We start from the raw sequence: 19714 nt of genomic DNA, 5'->3' as shown, positions 1-19714 counted from the left end.
AGTATACCACAACCGTTTAGGATAGAGATACTGTTGTGAGTCTGCCTTTTCAACCATGAATATGGTGAAAAACAAATACAGGAGCACACCCAATGAACACTTACATCAGTGCCTCCGCCTGGCCGTCACACCTTTTATGCCCAAGTTTAAACCACAAAAAAGTGTCACCTTTCACACAAATAAGGCCAGACCACATAACCGTTTGTGCATGTTTTGGGATTTTGACCGTCACTGTTCCAAGCCCTGGACTGAATGGAAATTTGGCGAGTGGACCTTTTGGGTTTCTAATTGAGTACCCCTGATCTAGGATGTGGATAGGTATGACGTTTTGACAGCCCCACGCAAAAGAAAAGCAAAGAACCAAGACGCTCCTTCAACTTTCAGGCAGTTAAAGTTAGGTGAAACAAATATAGTTTCTCAAAGAAATGTTGATCATGCCCTTTTGAATTTTGTAATCCAGAGTCTCCAGCTCTTTAGTGTGGTGGAGCAGCCATCATGTCAAGATCTCGTGCAAGATCTTCAGCCCAATGCCTCTCTGATGTCAAGGACCACCTTGTGACGCAAGATATATGAGGATGCAATTGAGATGAAGAGGAACATCAAAGAAGCTATGTCCACAGTCGATTTCATTGCTACGACAACAGATTGTTGGAGTGCAAGGCAAAGGGGTTTTCTTGGAGTTACTGCCCACTGGGTAGAAGACTCAATGATGTTTTATTGGTAAAGGAAGGTTGTACAGAGTATTAAATGCAGGGGTGCCACTGAATACAATATATTTACTTGATTTAAAGGTTGTCATTATTTCAGTGTGAGACTAAGCTAAGTAATCAAACTCATCTTTACCAGGGGTGCCAATCATTGTGGAGGGGACTGTGGATGTCTCATGTTCTGCTGTGTATCTTTATTTTGATTTTTAATTGTAAAACTTAAATAGTGCCTATTTGTGCTGTTACTTTGGCATAAAAATGCCACTGTGCTCAAAATCAATATATATATATATATTTTAAATCCTCTGTGTCACAAAGGTAACTAGGTGTTGCATACCCTGCCCTATCCCTCTGGAGCATGACAGGGCTGGCCTGCTAAATTACCTAAAAGATGTAAAACGGCATTCTTCTCCTCCACTACCTTCATCACGTACAAATTCAGGGTGTCATTAAAAAGCCTATCCCACATGCTGGCATCAAACCAGTGAATGAAAACAACTAACTGCCTGGTGTTCTATGTGTTAACAAACTTATATCTACTTATTTATTAGTTTTTTCATTTTCTGTTCCCATATGTTTTCATTCATTCATCCGTTAATTAGCTTGTTTGTTCTTAATTTGTTAATCAATTAATTAATTTGTTTTGTTCTTTCTTTCTGTCATCTGATATATCAGACAGATTGTGTGAGTATTATAAGATGGTATGTGTAAGGACAGCAGAAATAATTGTCTCTTCCCTAGGGCCTGAGAGACACTGACACTGTGTACAGACTTCAAGCCTGACTGTGTTGACTGAGTGCATTAAAAAAAATTCACTGTGTAAGTAGGCTTGACTGATTCTTTATTTAGTCAAATTGAGGATGAACACATTCCTGGCTCTAAAAATCTGAAGATCCAAAAGAAAAATTCTGTGGTGTTTATAATGAAAATATATCAGGGCAACTGAAATTGATAGTCATCTGAAAAAGTGACAAATAGACACTAGCAAACTGATACAATGTAGCACAGTTAACAAACGATGTCATTGGAAAGTTAAACACACTTGGAATATGTAGTATTCAGTGAAGCTTTGATATAACCTTTAAAAGTAGCACTACGGAGTTAAAACTAGGAAGTTATAGCACTGCTGGCATTGGGAAAACCTTCCAAGCATCTAGCATTTGTGTCTTTATAGTTGGCTTTTCTTCTTTAACATGAACATTAACAATCCAAATTAGTTGAAGATTATACCAAAATCAGTCACCTATAAAAGTATATCTCAAAAAGTAATGTTGATTTAACATCTGCTGCTTATAAGAATGATGTATGTTCTTTTGTAACCTTAAATCATTAATATCTGAATGCCAAAATTTCAGGGACAGGAGGGTTTGTGCTCATCTTCATGGACTCTCTCTCTCTGTAGCGCCCTGCGCAGAGCTGACAGCAAGGTGTCGCGGTTGTTCAGGATGTTGTAGCAAGTGAGGTCCATCAGCTTCTGGAAGTCCTCGGGCTGGTAGGCCAGGTTCGTGGTGATGTATGGTGAGGCGCTGCTGCTCACGTCCAGCTCTCCCATCCTCAGTTCATCCTTCCCTTCTCTCCTGACACCTTCAAAGAAATGGACTGCAGTTATATAGTGCTTTTCTACTCATAGAGCAGTCAAAGCGCTTTACATGTTGAAGCCTCAAACATCTACGCATTCATACCCCGACGGCAGAGGCTACCACGCAGGGCTCGTGTCCACTAACCTGGGGCTTTAAACTCTCTGAAAGTGAGGTTGGCCAGAGGGAAGTGAACCACAATGGGAGCTTTGGGGTTCTTCTCGTCCTCAAAAACATACACCTCCTTCATGGCCTCTTTCTCCACACGGCTGAAATCGATGTGAGGGAACGGGATCCTGTGATCAGTGCAGTGCTGCTGGGTTTTCTTCAACACCTGAGAAACAGTTCAACACAGTTAAACAGGGCTGGTCTCTGTGAGAAAACAAGATCATCAGTCTTTATTAAACACCTGACATACAGACAGCTAAACAACTGAGAAACAGTTAAACACGGTTAAACAGGCCTGGGCTCTAATCGGTTTTCCCTTACTCTGTTGTTTAATCTGAGTTGGTGAAGGTGATTATCTTCCATGCATTCAGACACTTGTGATCAAAGATTCTAGAGCTCCACGCTCTAGAATATTAGTGTTAACTTGGTGTCAGGACAGTGGGTATAAGTGTAAATGTGCAATTTAATGTTTCAAAATGATATCTGGAAATAACCAGAATCCAAAATCTGGATAACCTTAAGTGTAGAACTTCACAGAGTGTATCCTGTCCTTATTATCGTGGTTATGATTAGCAGGCCAGCATACTTTAGTCTGAAGGTATATGCTTGATTGGTCCTGTGTTGCACGTGTGGTAGTCTTGGCTGTCTAATGTATATACCATAAACTGGTCTGAATCCCAGGAGTAGTTAAGGGACAGGATGAGGTCCATACGTCTGTGGGGTCGCAGCACAGGGGGGAACCCCGTGTTGCAGGACAACCCCGAGTCCACAAGATTCAGGGTTGGGTCCGCTGGTGTCAACTGGTTCGGAAAGGCATCAGGATGTGTGTCTGGACATGAACCACAAAGGATGGATTTAAGTCATGTGGCTGGTAGATTGTCCAGCTAATGACGTATTACATACACATACACTTATCACTTATCTAAGTATATATTTATATACCTAAATACACACATTGCATATAAATGTACACAGAAATGACCTTGTCCTACGGTGAAACCATTCGTGCTGTTGTAGTCCCAGTGGAGATAGAGGCCTCGCATAAAGTTGTAAATCTGGCTGACGAATGGTCGATATGTGAAGAAGTTGGTGATCATCTGCATTATGTTGGTGGCTGGTTTGATCAGGAAGGTGTCCAGCGTGGACGGGTTGTTGTCCGTCTCTGTGGAGGACAAACCTCAGAAATCTCACTGGGCCAGACATGACTCCAACACTAAATGACAAGAGTGTCCAGTCTGGAGACGGCTAGTTTAAACTGTTGGACTGAAAGTCTGTCAAAATCGACAAGAATACGCCTAACGTCCACATTTCCCCTTTAGGCTTTCAATCCTCCTTCCAGCACTATCCTTTAGAGGCCTATGGCTTGCTTTAAATTATTCAGATGGTTTTTAGATGGTGTTTTTATGTGCCTATGTTATAACCTGAAAAAGTATTTGTGAATTGTGACTGGTTGTATTAAAATTAGTACATTGTAGAAACCAGTACCTGTGTTGACGACATCACTACCTATCCAGGATGGAGCAAAGCCTGTGACAAGGTGCCACAGATCTGTAAGGTTGACGGACAAAAAGCTGCTCCAGATTCCTACAGAACACACACACACACACACACACACACACACACACACACATATAAATGTATCTCTTTCTCTCTCTTTCACACACTCTCTCTCTCTCTCACACACACACACACACCCTTCCTCCCTACTTGCTTCATTCCATATCTCACCTATCATGAAAGGCAGACGAGTCTGTGGAAGTTTTTTGACCTGGTGACCCAGGAAGTACTCACTGCCAAAGTCCTCAGTGGGTACAAATGCACCGTACTTCGGAAGACCAACCTCATACGGGGTGAATTCACACCACTCTGCAACACACACACACAGGTACTGAATCCAAAGAGGGATTAGAAGTAAGATAGATTGGCACAGGTTCCAGAGAATGCAATAATAAATGAAGAAATACATTGTCTGTATAATCTCCGAGCACATTTGGCTGGCTGTTCCAGTAATGCCTACCAGCCTCTTTGATGCCCGTCAGGCTCGTCTTCGTGTTCACAGCTGTGTAGATAGGCAGAGGATTCTGTCCCCCTGACACCGCCCTCTTCTGGTCAGAGAGGGTACTGTCCCATTTCTGCACTTGCAAAGACCAGACAGTACACTCTAAGATTTGCAGAATCTACTGATTGCTGGTTAAATAACTGTTTGAAGTTAATTGTTTCTTAATGTAGTGTGTGTACATGTGTGCAGGTGTAAGGGGGGGGGGGGGGGGGGGGGGGCAAAGGATAGTGTCATTTTTTGTGTGTTAGTGTGCATGTGTTTGTCCCGTATGTATCCTGCAGTACCTTCCCATAGATGAGGTGCTCGATGGCCAGACCCCACATGTCAATGGGGGACACGGGAAGTCCGTCCCTCCCCTTCTGTCCCATCTCCTCCCAGTAGTAACTGAGCTGCTCCTCGGACAGGATGTTCTGGTACCTCTTAATCATCTCAACCTTCATTGGCTCAGTAACCATACCCAGGTCCCCCAGAGACCAATCAGCATTCTCGTACAGGGTTGACATGGCCCTATAAGATGTCAGGTCATATGTCATCTACAATTATAGGAAAATCATGCTGGTGAAAGCAGGTGATGTTATATGCTCAAATCTTTTATTATACGGCTCCTCAGAATGTTGCAAAAAGTTCCATTGAATTGAATAGGCCATCCCAAAATGTGGAGGTCTGATATTCTTTATGATGGAAATTAAATTAATGACCACTGCCATTGGCAATGGGTTTGGTGCTTCTAATTCACATCTTTCAAATCATTCCGCAAGTAGTCCAGTCAGTAGTCCAGTAGTGACATTCATTGTAACTTAAAGTCAGCCATTAATATGTTGCTACACAACACCTGAAACTTTAAAGTTCTATTTGTGTGAAGACATTTTTTTTCCCCTCAGTTGAATCCACAAAACGTCAACAAAATCACTTAAAAAGGATTTTTTTGAGGAATTTCTTTCATCATATTGGCAAGTAACTGTATAATAAGCAGGATAATGTCCGCCGGTCAGTATCAGAAAATAAATCCCTTCAGGACAAAAGGTTCATCCTGTCTGGATTAATTTTCCAATACAGGGGACTCACCATGTGGCTCCTGAGACCCCAGTGATGTAGCTGATGGTGCACTATACATTATCCCTTACTTATGAGCGGACTCACCATGTGGCTCCTGAGACCCCAGTGATGTAGCTGATGGCATCCAGGATTCCCAAAGTCTGGAGACCCTTCAGACTCCCAAAAAGGCCAGTCATCGCCCTGGTCCCGCCCCCCGAGGAAACCACACCCACCAGGGGGACCTACAATACAGTCTGACTTTTTTAGTTTATTTTTCGTGTTGTTGTTCTTTTAAGAAAAGTCAATGTTTGCAATCAGGTTCCAGTAATCTGAGTATCTGAACTAGGAAACACACCGTACCATATCTGTCTGTAGAGGGGAACTGAGCTCCAGCAGCTTGTGCAAAGCCCGCCCCACCACCACTTTCCTTTTCTCCAGGAAGTCCTTCTCTGCTGACGGGATGTCAAAGTCCAGACGCACTGCCAGCTCCTGCTCTGGCCTACAGGATCACAGTCACAAAACAGAAGTCAGGACAAAAACAGTAACAGCCTATTTAATTCAGTTTCACTTTATTTACATGATATTGTTATTGGTAATTGAAATGGTGGCCATTAATAAAACACACACAGTCTCACACACAGTGAACATATGGCTCATTGAAAATCATAACAGATAGACTGTTGGATTTAGGTCAAAGGTCATGGTGGTGGTGGTGTGTGTGTGTGTGTACAGGTGATCAAAACCTGGAATCTCTACTGTGACAGTTGCTTTTCCAGTTGTAATTTAATAAGGTGGTAATTCAATATGCTGTATAAGTGATTTATGTTCTCTTCTCTCTATGCAATGAAACATACTGACAACCCCAAAGGGAGGGCCTGTCTACCTCTATCTGTGCAGAGACTAAAGAATATTGTAGGTTTTAGATAGAAAGGGAAGATTTTACCGTCCCTCACTCTTCAGTTCCAGGTCAACAACATCCTGTAACAACACTTGGTGTTACTTTGACTGGTTTTCTTGCCAAGATATTTTCATTCCACTGCATGTGTCTCAGACTAACAAAATATGCAACAGATAAATGTTCAGATTAGATAAGTGTTCATAAATTATTAATAAGTGCACTACCATTCCGACAGGCATTTTCACTTCCTGTTTGGTACTTATTGGCCACAGAGAATCTGGTGAAAGTTGGATTGGCTGAACTGTATCTTCACCCTAACAACAGAAGATGAATTAAGAAAATAATGGACATTTTCCCACTTAGTTTTTTAGTTGGCAATGGCAAGACCTTTTATAGCATATATAATTTACAATTATAATATACAATCATGTTATATTTCGCTTATATGGCACAGTGTATAATTTACCATAGATTTATTAGTCATATGTTATATTTAGTTAATATGGCAGTGTAGAATTTACAATAGATAGATTAATCATATGTTAGCTAATCAATGACAATTCCTAACTTTTGATATTTTGAAGTGGGATGATTGTCTTTATTTGATAGAGTTCGGAGTCCAGTCTTTGTTACCTGGGCAGAGAGCTCTGTGTGTGTGTGTACCTGGACGGAGAGGACTGTGTGTGTGTGTGTACCTGGACAGAGAGCTCGGTTTCCAGGTCTCTGTTAATGTAGTAGCGTAAAGAGTCCACCAGGCCAGAGGTGAGAACATGTTCCTCTTTATAAGCTCCTTTAAACTTCAGTATTAGGCTCTGGAGTGCTGCAACAGGACACAGAAATGTTGTACACACACACACACACACACACACACACGGAGAGACTTTAAAAATTCTCTCTCTCTCTCCCTCCCTCTCTACATGCCTTGCACCTGGTGCTTGTTTTTTTACTTTATTTGTCAGGGTGAAGTTTTTATTTTACTGCCAGCCAATCATCAAGAGTATTACAGCTAAGACGTCTGACGAGGTGAACTGATAGAGAGTGTCCCACAGAGTGCTGCTCTTACAAGTTGACACCTGTACTAAAATTAATTAATTCCTTTTCATCCTTGAACATGCTCTGCTGCTCACCAGTTCCTAGAAGATTTGCGGTGATGTCTATAGTGGAGAATGGTGCCGCCTAGAAGCAGAAGAATGAGGAGGAATGTCAAGTACCACAGTTGAAATGAGTCATTCATTACTTTCTCTACCAAAACTTCTGTCACATTACATGCTTAGTTAGCACCGTTACAGTAGTACTGTATCACTGCAGAAGATACCTGAAGTATCTGTCATAGATACCAGTGTTACCCAGTTCTTAACAATGTGGTTGGTATGCACAGAAACCCGTTACTGATAGCAATGCAACATGTCTCTCTCTCTCTGTCTGTGTGAGTGAATTCTAACTCCTTTTTTACACGTGTTTATCGGCAAACTGTTTCTTTGTTATCAAACTCTACAGACGCTGTGGATTGTTTTTAGTTTGCTTTATTTTTGTGTTTGCCCTCCCGCGGAGTTAGCCACCAGCTTTGTCTGGCAGCGTGACTGTTGCGGGAATAATGGATTTTCAGCGTCTTACAAGACAACATGGTGTTAAAATTCAGTGCTCCGCAAGTGTTGAGGAGTGTAGTCTTGCAATTGGTGATGTGGTTGGCCATGAACATGTTTATTGGTACAATTGAGAAAGCTAGAGGTAATTGCAACAGCTATTGTTCTAAATGACGCACACACACACAACCGTACTTCCACTTAGTTCCCCTTCTAAGAAAAGAAAAATCATCATAACTAACGTTCCACTTTTTATTGAGGATAAGCTATCGGTTTATGGTCGGCTGGTTTTATCCATGAGGAAGATTTGACTGCCCACGGAAAAAGAGTAACAGTGCGGATCGGGCACCAAAAGTGGCTGAACCGAGCTTAGAAGGTGCCCCCGCGACTGCCCCCTCGCCCGCCGAAGGCAGCGCATTTGCACATGAAGCTAGGGAAAGCACATCCGACATTAACCTTGGACTCACACGTAAGCGTTGGAATGCGTTGATTCCGCAAAGGTTGACGGATCCCCATTCACTTTGAATGGGGTGACGTCATCCTTTGCCGAAATGAATTGTGGCTCCGTTGGGTTCCGTTGCGTTTCATGCGTTGCTTGGGCAAGAGTTGAAAAAATTTCAACTTTGAGAGGCAACGCATGCGTCAGCCAATCAAATTGCCTTTCATGCATAACTCACAGCCCAGGCGCTAGCCAATCAGATAGCGTTTATGCTCACGTCTAAAGAGCGGGAAGCTCAAAAAGAGAAAAGATGGCGGACCAAACTCCGTAGATGGTCGTATTTGTACCTAAGTTGTTTGTTTGGCTTTTTTTTGCTTAGATTAATTTTAAAGTTACCGAGAAATAGACAGTGTACAATGTAAAAACCCCTTTATTGCAACTGAAAAATATGTCTGATAGGATTTGCGAGGTGTCTGAGCCACCTATCTAAATGTTAGCATGCTACTACTCACAAGGTAAACAGCTTGCTGTTAACTGCTAGTGGCGTGATTGACAGGTCAACAAACCAATGTCACTGTAACGTCTCTTATCAACACAACCCCATGCGCCAGACTCCTCCGCCATCCGTTGGATCAACGCAATCCAACACGTATGTGTGAGTTCAGTGTAACTCCAGCAGATCAGAGGAATACCTGATTGACCTAATTGCAGAGGGGCCTGTAGCCGCAGCTGGTGGCTCCACTCCAGCTGGTTCGAATGATAACACAGTTAATGATTTGATCACTAAAGAGTTGACTGCTTTGAGTGAGTGTAAGACAGACGGTAGACCTGTATTGGAAAAACCTAGAGAAAACGCAAGTGTTAATGCCAAAGTCTCGGGCTTGCTTTCTCCAGAGCCTGCCCAAGACGTTGAAATGAGCGGAGATTTCAAGGTCCCGTTCAAGAGAAAGTCTGAGGACAGTGCAAGTTGTGTACCAAGAGCAAAGAAAGGGGATGCGAGTGCTGAACACAATAGTGACGAAGAGTCTGCTTGCTCTAGCCCGTCTGACTCTTCGCTGGGTGACGTTTTATTTTGTACCGCCCTGTTTGGCAATGTTGGTTTTCAATAAAATAAAACATTTGCATAAAGCAAGCCAATCCACGTTTCCATGTTGATAAGGGAATTAAAATTAAAATAAAATGATGGAAAAAAATAAATAAATGAAGAGACATTTAGAATAGATGAAAATTTGCGATTAATCGCGATTCATTTTGAGTTAACTATGACATATGCGATTAATCGTGATTAAATATTTTAATCGTTTGACTGCACTAGTTTAAATATTTTGATGTTTTTGTTCAAAAGAACTGGGAAGGGGTTTTGGAAAAGGTTAACTGTCGTTTGGGGAAATGGAAGTGGCTGCTCCCTCAACTATCATATAGGGGGCGCACACTTATAATCAACAACCTTGTGGCATCAGCCTTATGGCACAAGTTTGCATGTATGGACCCCCCTGTTGGACTAATTGAGAGTATTCAGAGGGAAGTGGTGAATTTCTTTTGGGATAAACTACACTGGGTCCCTCAAGCCATCCTTTTCCTAACAAAAGATGATGGACAAGGACTTATAAATCTTGCTTGCAGGAGGGACACTTTTCGGTTGCAGTTCATCCAGCGACTGCTCACAGCTTCAAGTACTCCGGCCTGGAGACCACTGGCTCTTGGCATTCTGCGTGAAGTCAGTAACGTTTTCCGAATATGAAACTTTCACCATCACTGTTAGAATGTGGTCACACTAGCCCTCTGCTAGTGCTTGGGGACTGTGATCGGATGCATTTAGATTCAGTCACTGGGAAGGTTGTATACAAGAATCTTGTGAAAGTGGCCAATAGGGCTACTCTGAAAGACAGAATGGATACTGTGTGGAGAGACAAGTTAGGTATCGATGAGAAAACCAAGCCTGTGTGGAGAGTTTTTTACAAGTCTCCATTGACAAAGAGAACTGGTGATCTTCAATGGAGGATCTTGCACGGTGCCATTGTTGTGAATGCCATAGTGTCTGATGAACCCAACAATATGTGATACTTGTCCATACTTGAGACAATTTATCATTGCTTAATGGAGTGTAATAGGCTTTGTTCCTTGTTTTGTTTGTCTTTTGTTATTTTCTTTTGGAATTTTTTTACCAAACAAGGGTTTATAGTTGGTTTCTTCTACAATCAGAAACACAGAACAAAATGCGAGCTTATTAATTGTATTGTTGGTCAGGCCAAGCTTGTGTAACCCTGTAGAAAATACATGGTTAAGTTTCCTTTGGGTTTTTCTGTCTGTTTACCGACAGACAGACAATGTATTTGTTTTTTGCTTTATTTTCTGATAAGGTAAAATGTTCATTTAACAAAGGATCGTAATTTATACTATTCTTATGTTTAAAATATAATGAAGTGGGTAAAATATTTCATTTCTGTTATAACATATTGGCCAATCAGTGGCGAAGGTGAGTTCACGGATGTAGGAAAATCCGGTGGAAGATAGATACACGTTCTCTTGAGCTACGGACAAGCGACAGAGAAGGTCACGTAGTAGACTGCTACCAATATCCATTCCTCTTTAGTATGTTATGCGTATGGTTGTCGGGCCTGATAACCAGTTTATAGTGTACAAACGGAAGTAGGCTATTATAAATTACAAAGAGAAGTTATGGGCAGTTTTCATAGACTTTTGTCAGTCAAATGATATTTAAACCAACAGGGAAGTTGGCTAGCTGTAGCCTGCTGTTTTGTGCTAACTGGCTATTGAAGTACAGCGAGTGGACAGAACGAGAGGACTGTTATCGGCCAGTGCGAGGAGACATGGGATCGCCAAGCAGGAGAGAAGCCACACATGCGGACAGTGCGTGAGTCTGGCGGCGGCTACTGACGGCGGTGCACGGAATTCCTCTGTGCCCGGAGCTCATCACGTTCGTGAGTTACCCGCTGGTTTTGTTTTGCTGCGCATTGCGTGAAAAGGCCAATTTACGTTTTAACGGCCACAACGCCCACAAGCAACAACATCAGGTCTGAAACAGGAACAATTCATGTTAGGGGTTTTTCAAATAGATATATGCCGGCTTAGTTTATCACTTTATGGGCCCATAAGTTAAATGTTTGATGTAATCTGTGCTTGTGTATGATTTGTATGAGGTTATAGGTAACCAGTTCAGTTTGGTTAAACAAGCAGGATAACTGCTATCATTTGATAAGGTATCTGATTTAAATTCATGACAGTTCATTCTACTTTTATTTTTATATTCAGTGGTATCTATTTTATTTTATTGTATACCTGTTGAATTCATTTTCAATACAAGTACCTAAACTATACCTTAAGGGTGGAAATTCATGTTTCTATGCATTATTTTGTACTAAGTTAGTCTAGGTTACAAGAAGGTGAATTGCAGTCAGTACAGGTATAATATTCACAGCATAATTCACATTACGTTTATTGAATTCATATAAGAGAGTAAGAACTCAGGGCATCACTGACAGTACCACATATATGGGCTGGTGGCGCTACACTTGCTATTTATATCAGCTGAAAAAAAATTAAGTTCAGCAGAACATGGGAGATGATGTTATAGCGTTTTTCAAGAACTTAGTTAAGTCCAGAATTAATGTTGATTTTCATTTTTATAAGCTAACAAGGGCAATTGAGTCTTTTATTGTCTGTGTCTCTCAATAGGACTCTACGAAAAGCATTCTAAAAATGCTTTTAAGGGAATATTTTACTGCCACAACTGCAAAGCTGACATTTTAATCGAAAGCATGGATGGACATGGAATGAAAGGCCACATCAACACACAACACACATATCATAAATACAATTTACAGAATACCACCTACCACTAAATGTCATTGAGTGTCAAAACAATACACACAAGCCCTGAAGTGGGCCCCCCCCCACCACCACCAGCAGCACGGAAGGGGGGGATGTATGTTGATTGGCTGTTTAGCTCCACTAACTTTCAGCAGAATCAAGGACTGTAGCTTTAAATAGAATACAAACAGTAGCACCTACCACCAGGACTCCATTGGACAGGTACGTCCCTGGATCCTCAGCACTGAAAACCAAAAGAACAAGTCTCTTCAGCAACGCATGAGAATTATTTAATACATGCACGCAATTATGGCTATTGACAGTCTATAGAGCTTAGGGGTATAAAACAAGTATCATCAAGTTGTAACTTAATTTATTTAAGTGTCTGTTCTCTTACCTCTCTGCCATCTCAAATTCAACCCACAGCTTAGCATTTGTCTGAGCACGGAAAGAACAGAACGTCAGATCTGAAGACATATTTAGTATTTTAGTGGGTACAATGTCACATTGCCTCAATCTATGCTTCAATTCGAGGGCTTTACCTTTTTATTTATTATGAACATTTTGGTCTGCTGTTGGCCCAAGATGAGATTGCTGATATCAAACAACTCGACAGAGCAAAGATCATCTTGCTTGAAGGGGTCTTCATCGTAAAATTGCATTTCTAGAACATTCTGGAAGAGAAGGGTAGATATGTCAGAATCAATATCTTTCTGCAGTTTTCAGTGGTGTCGTTTTCTTGTTGGTAAGTGAGGTGAAAACTCTTTCAGCTTTAGACAGGTATGTGGTCATGTGTTGGTCAAAGAAAGGGGTCTGACATTGTTTAGGTGCCTCTACTGTATAAATTACAGTAAATGCAGTTCTCGTTTGCTGTGGGCCATTTCTTGACACATTTGACGTTTGTAAAACAATAAGTACATTTATCATACATCATACATTTATCATATATCATGCACCAGGGATTGCCTACAAAAGCCTGTGGCTTATTGAAAATACATTTTCAATTAAGACCGTTTCAAGCATTTATTTGAATTCTTGCAAGTATGCACAAAACTGTTACTGATAAATACTTTGTTTCAAGGTCATTCATTATGTTTTAGCTGATACACTCGTTCCACATAAACACTTAATTGTAGGTCTATACAACTACACTTATTAAACCTTTGAGTCTGAGAGGATAGGTGTGCTAGCCTCTACCTTTTATACATTATTTTGTATCAGGTGCATATGCTTTTATCCAAGACAGATTATAAAGGCACCTTGCAACCTAACCTGTGATGATGTATTTGGTTATCTCTATGTGACTGAATTCATATTGGCTGAACACACATGGAGGACTTTGCATTACTTTGCCTGCTTTCACTGGTCACTCTGGCACATTGCTCAGACCACAATTACAGTAATATCTTCAAAATGGCTTGTTCAACCTCCGCACCATCTAGTCACCCATGCAAATCATGACATGCCCTGCTCTCTCTCGTGCTCACACAAAATGACTGCTGTTGCGTCTGACCTTGATGTGGCTGTGGATGCGGAAGTGAAACGTCTCGTTCCACTCTGGGTTGTTGCTGTTGGACACTGTCTGGGTGCGGTGAGAGCGAGCAGAGGACGTGGGGAGCCTCAGAATCATATAGCAGTCCGACTCCGACACTGAGGAGAACCATGGAGAGGGAGCTAGTTCAGTTTTAGTTCCAGGGGCCCATGGTTTCATAATCCGTCCATCCTTCTGCTGACATTGATGGACGCTTCTTATATACTCATCCTCTGACTAAAGCCTTTACCTCCCTTGTCAATGTAAAGCTGCAATGAAGCAACTTGATAGCTACGTCTTAGTTCTCTGCCATTTGTCAACATATGAGACAACTGATATAGACGTTATTGAAGGGCAGAGGGTCTTATATTGCATACACAGCTTGCAGTGGGTAATAGTGACAAAGAGGACTACTCAGGGGCATTTACACATAACACAGACTCAGCATGGATAACAAAAACACACGCTAACATTAACACAGGCTAAGAACATAAGCACATTCGAAAATTTAACGTTGACAGGAAACACTATATTATCGATTGAACTATTTACATGTGGCGCCCCCTACAGTACAGCTGACTACGCCACCCCTTGAGCTAACTGATACGATAGTGTCAGAGCAAGGGGAACTCTGCCCCAATGAGTGTACAGACACAGGTAAGTTAGAAAACTACAACTATGCTGTCCTCCACCTGCGTTTCCTTTTAGCAGGCTTAGACAGCTAGCTAACACTTTTCCTGAATGAATAAAGAAACTACAAGTCTTGATTTTCTTGCGTTTACTGTTTTCCCCTTCTGCACTTATTCATACAAGATTGATGTTTTGTAAAACTGGAACAGACAAAAACAAAGACATACATAAATACCACGCAAAACAATGTGGCACAACGATAGTATGAATGCGAGAGCTAGCATCATTTAGCTATTTTCCAGCTGTGAATTCGCCACATTTCTAAACGTACATTCAACCTATTTCCAAAAATGTCTAAACGGCATTTATACAACAACAAAACACACTATAATATGCACTTACAGACAAATACTATCCAAAGCTCACGCGTGGAAGAATGCTCTTCGAGGATGACTTCAGCTTAACCAGTGTGTTCTCTCGTGGTACAACTCAAATAGTGAAAACCAAGCTTGCGCGTCTTCCCTTGTGTGGGCTGTCCACTAGGTGGCAGTATTTCCTCATCTATGACGACTAAAGCTACTGAATTTAGCATTTCCTAGAGAAGGCAGAACAACAAGATTACGTTCTTTATTTCATATATTGAAGGAGGTTGTACAGGCTGGTCAATAAATACATGAAAGGTGGGGATCTTAACTGCCACCAGTTAATCAGTCAAGCCAGAGAGAATGAAAGCTACGGTCTCGATACCACACGTGAATTAAGTGCACACAACCGCAACACACTGCAAACTTCAAGTTCTGGTGAAACACTTGGATAATTACTTAAGGACAACACGGCATTGCAACACTGGTCATTCAGTGAAGTTACTGACTACGGAAACCGGCTTCCCGCGGCCTACAAGGTGTTATGGCTTGACCAATACAGGGGCTGACTATGGGGAAAACAATGAACAAAACAAAGAAAACTCCTTTAACCTGGGACTCACAACACGTTCACCAAGACATACAAACAGTCCCCAGGCTAGAGGGAAAAATCAAAGCCAAGTCACTCGGAGTAGCAGACTCACACACACATGCATATAAACTATCTCAAAAGAACAGCAGCACACCGTGAAGCTGTGTCGGTCTGTGCAATATTAGTGCAGTCTGATTAGTTCACTGCTGATCAGAACGTCGATTGGGACCACGATTCACGTCCACGTTGGCTCCCAAACTTGCAACGGGCCACAACACCCACAACGCTACCTCACACAAACACACAGAGCTAACAGCATGGAAGAGCTACCTGGCTAAGGACCCCAGATATCTGTACATATGCCGGTCTCAATCACTGCCCATTCCCAGCCCCTAATAATGACGTTACCGAAGCACGAGAGAGTGAGAAAGGAAAGAGAATCCTCAAAACAGACAGAGTGCCCTCAAGCAACGAGTTCCACAGGCTACATAGCTACACAGTGTTTACGCACAGAAATACGCATATGAGCACGCAACTCCCAGCACGCTACAGTATATTTCCATGAGATTTTCAATAAAGACAGTTTTACACACTTGTTTTTAGTTCTTGTAAATACAAAACTGTACTCGTTCTTCAAATGATTATTAGTCAAGTGGTAATTCTAACCACATAATTGCTACTACATAACAATAGTTAGAGCACAGTCGTAGAAGACATTCAGACATCTGGCATACCAGGTTATCTACAGCGTTAGTCAAAACAAACAGGTGAATAGAAACTGCAACTTTAGAAACAATGAAGACAGACAGATTGATTGACAGAACTCACAGTAGTCATACGACTGGTGGAGCTCTGCTCGCAGGACAGTAACCGAGAGCCTCCAATAGGGTACAACCTTGAGCTGGTGGAACAGAGGGTAAAACAAATACTTCAGTCACGCTTCAGCATTTCTTGTCATTATCTTCACATATTTAGCTACTTTGCATGTCACAGCTAGATAGTAGCACAATTCAGAGAAAAAACTAAACATAGCACAAAAAGTAAGGAAATCGATGCTTGGTATATTATTTCTTTGTTGTAACAATGCTTCTTGGCAATACAACTTATACCGTTGGAAAGCCTGTTTCATCTTTCAACATTTCCCTTTTAAATGGTGCCACAGTTGTAAGGAACATGCATTTGTGGGATGAGCAGCACAGCTGTTTATGTGGGTAGCGCCCAAGTAAAATTTGCCAACATCCTCTGCCAATGCTAAACAGTTTATTCTCATGTTGGTATTCACTCTTGTTTTGAGGTGTTTGGTGGATTGGATGATTGAACTCTCGATCAGTAACAAGGAACAAACAAGACATATTGGCAATTTTACACTTTATTCCTTTCGTACACCCTCAGGAGCGGGTGGAAGATCCATACACAGCCACAACAGCCTGGCACCTCCTCCTCATACTGGTCACCAACCTGGTCACACATTGCTGTGGCATGGCATTCCATTCTTCCACCAGGAGTCGTTGCAGGTCAGCCATCGTGGTTGTGTTGGTCACTAACACGTACAGCACACCCAAACTGATCCCACAAGTGTTCAATTGGGTTGAGGTCTGGACTCATGGCAGGCCATTCCATTCTCTCCATGATGGTGTATTACATGAATGCAATGTGTGACCAGGTTGGTGACCAGTATGAGGAGGAGGTGCCAGGCTGTTGTGGCTGCGTATGGATCTTCCACCCGCTCCTGAAGGTGTACGAAATGAATAAAGTGTAAAATTGCCAATATGTCTGGTTTTTTCCTTGTTACTGATCGAGAGTTCAATCATCCAATCCACCAAACAACTCAAAACAAGAGTGGATACCAACAGGACAATAGGAGAATTTTGGCACATTATGCTTGGGCACTACCCACATAAACAGCTGTGCTGCTCATCCCACAAATGCATGTTCCTTACAAATGTGGCACCATTTAAAAAGGGAAATAAACAGGCTTTCCAACGCTATAAGATGTATTGCCAAGAAGCATTGTTACAACAAAGAAATAATCTACCAATCACAAATGTCCTTACTTTTTGCACTATGTTTATTTGTTCTGCTAGATGGCCTGCCAAGGTAAAAACACAAAATAAAATTCCCCTTGTTATTTTTCGGTAATGGGCCTTTAAGATAACATGTTAATGTGCATCGGACAAAACATAAGATCTAGTTGACATACAGGACTTTAAACTGCATACATTTCGATTCCCTGGGAACTAATTTACTAATGACAAGAAATAAGGAAGGTAAAAAAAAAGTATGATGACCCACCACGTTCATAGAGTTGAAAGTAAACGACACAGCTTAATTGTGTTTCTGAGAAAATTCCTGAAGCCAGGACCAGCTGGTCTGCAGTTCAAATATCAGCGCACTTTAATTTAGAAAGTGTAATTCCTATTTAGAAATCAGATTTGCTAGCGGTATCGACCATGTGGTTTACTGCTTAACCTAATGTATTTGTCAAGCTCTCTGTTCATATTTTAGTTGCAAAGTCTTAAAAGTCTGGTTACCTTGGACATGACCGTGTATCCCAGTGAGACCAGCGATGTTAAACTGAGGCTAAGTCAAAAGCGAATTTATACCTGCCGTTCCCGTCTTTGCGCACGGTGACGCGCGCCAAAAATGGCGTTATTTCCGCTGGCGCTTGGTGCACTTGGGGGTCATTTCAGCTATTAGAAATTTCGGGTGGACACCTTCACAAATCTCTCTCTCTCTCTCTCTCTCTCTCCCTCTCTGTGTGCTTAACATCAGGACTCCACAGAAAGCAGCCTTAGCTGTCAAAATGCTTTCATGTTGTAATACAGCATTTGCATTTTGGGTCTGACTGATATCCCATGACTTACATATAAAGCAGTAATAGTGAAAAAATCCCATTGGCGACAACTACATGTATAGTTTCCCTACATACATGCACATTTAAATGCAAATGCTATATTAACACTTTTATATAGTTGGTAATAAGGCTGCAAACAAACAAACCAAAGCAAAAATGGAATACATTTCCCACCAAAATCAGCATTGTCGCGTTCCTGCTGAGCCGCTCTGGCTACGCCCCCTTCAGCACTCACTCAGACTCCCAGCTGCAAGTCATCAACATCACTCACCGTCCCTGCTGCACTGCATTCACATCTCCCAAATCACACAATCACACACACCTGATTCACTCCCTATATACAGCTGCGGAAAAAATTAAGAGACCACTTAAAAATTATCAGTTTTTCTGGTTTTACTATTTATTGGTATGTGTTAAAGTAAAATGAACATTTTAGTTTTATTCCATAAACTACTGACAACATTTCTACCAAATTTCATATTTCAAAAATATTGTCATTTAGAGCATTTATTTGCAGAAAAATGACAACTGGCCAAAATAACAAAAAATATGCATTGTTTTCAGATCTCGAATAATGCAAAGAAAACAAGTTCATATTCATTTTTAAACAACACAATACTAATGTTTTACCTTAGGAAGAGTTCAGAAATCAATATTTGGTGGAATAACCTTGATTTACAATCAATTTATCATTTACAATCAATTTACAATTTACATTTCCTCAATTACATCAAAGAATTGCCAATGTTCCACCATTATACCTGTACTCTCCTCTGCCAAGAAACTAAAACTGGGTCATCCCTGAGTCTTCCAGCAGGACAGTGACTCAAAACATATGTCCAGATCAACACAAAAATAGTTTGCAGTTAAACACAAAATCTCAGTATCCTGACCTAAACCCCACAGAAACCCTGTGGGTTGAGCTAAAGAGCAGAGTACACAAGAGAAGGCATAAGACTGTAGACAAATGGTCTCAAATTCCTTACTCTGTATTCTCCAACCTTATAATATAAGATGTTAAAGAAGACTCAATGATGTTTCATTTGAAAGGAAGGGTGTACAGAGTATTAAATGCAGGGGTGCCACAGAATAGAATACATAAGTAATCAAACGGTAAACCCTTTTTACTCATCTTTACCAGGGGTGGAGGGGACTGTGAATGTCTCATTTTCTGCTGTGTATCTTTATTTAAAATTTTATTGTAAAATTAAAATAGTGCCTATTTGTGCTGTTACTTTGGCATTAAAATATATATATATACAGTGCCCTCCACAATTATTGGCACCCCTAGTGAATATGAGCAAAACAGGCTATAAAAAAATATGTCTTTGCTGTTTATCCTCTTGGTCTTTCACTCAAAATATTCACAAAAATCTTACCTTTTCATTGAAGTAAAACTATTGAAAGAAAAAAAAACTGTGTGCCACAATGTGTGCCACAATTATTGG

The 19714-nt window shown here is 41.2% G+C and overlaps 1 protein-coding gene across 4 annotated transcripts; it reads right to left on the bottom strand.

Moving 5' to 3' along the window:
- Window positions 1-1720: 1720 nt before the first annotated feature.
- LOC105890870 (cytosolic phospholipase A2 zeta-like) lies at window positions 1721-18605 on the bottom strand. Of its 4 annotated transcripts, none has more exons than XM_031579494.2 (20): window positions 18441-18605; window positions 16241-16313; window positions 13811-13947; window positions 12840-12971; window positions 12695-12735; window positions 12499-12541; window positions 7572-7620; window positions 7140-7264; window positions 6669-6758; window positions 6490-6524; window positions 5907-6045; window positions 5652-5788; window positions 4796-5018; window positions 4470-4584; window positions 4181-4318; window positions 3938-4036; window positions 3435-3614; window positions 3112-3281; window positions 2432-2618; window positions 1721-2291 (listed from the first exon to the last, which is right to left on the bottom strand). In XM_031579494.2, exons 1-20 carry the CDS (start codon window positions 18450-18452, stop codon window positions 2059-2061), a joined length of 2358 nt encoding a protein of 785 aa, XP_031435354.1. In that variant the 5' UTR covers window positions 18453-18605; the 3' UTR covers window positions 1721-2058. The 4 variants fall into 4 exon arrangements, with proteins under 4 accessions (XP_031435354.1, XP_031435355.1, XP_031435356.1 ...); XM_031579495.2 differs by lacking the exon at window positions 18441-18605 and adding an exon at window positions 17944-18040 and having other exon boundaries at window positions 1722-2291; XM_031579496.2 differs by lacking the exon at window positions 18441-18605 and adding an exon at window positions 17705-17887 and having other exon boundaries at window positions 1722-2291.
- Window positions 18606-19714: the final 1109 nt, after the last annotated feature.

The sequence above is a fragment of the Clupea harengus genome, chromosome 13, assembly GCF_900700415.2.
Source record: "Clupea harengus chromosome 13, Ch_v2.0.2, whole genome shotgun sequence".
Taxonomy (NCBI): Eukaryota; Metazoa; Chordata; class Actinopteri; order Clupeiformes; family Clupeidae; genus Clupea; species Clupea harengus.
The sequence above is the reverse complement of the archived record's forward strand: the minus strand, read 5'-3'. Positions and strand labels throughout refer to the sequence as shown.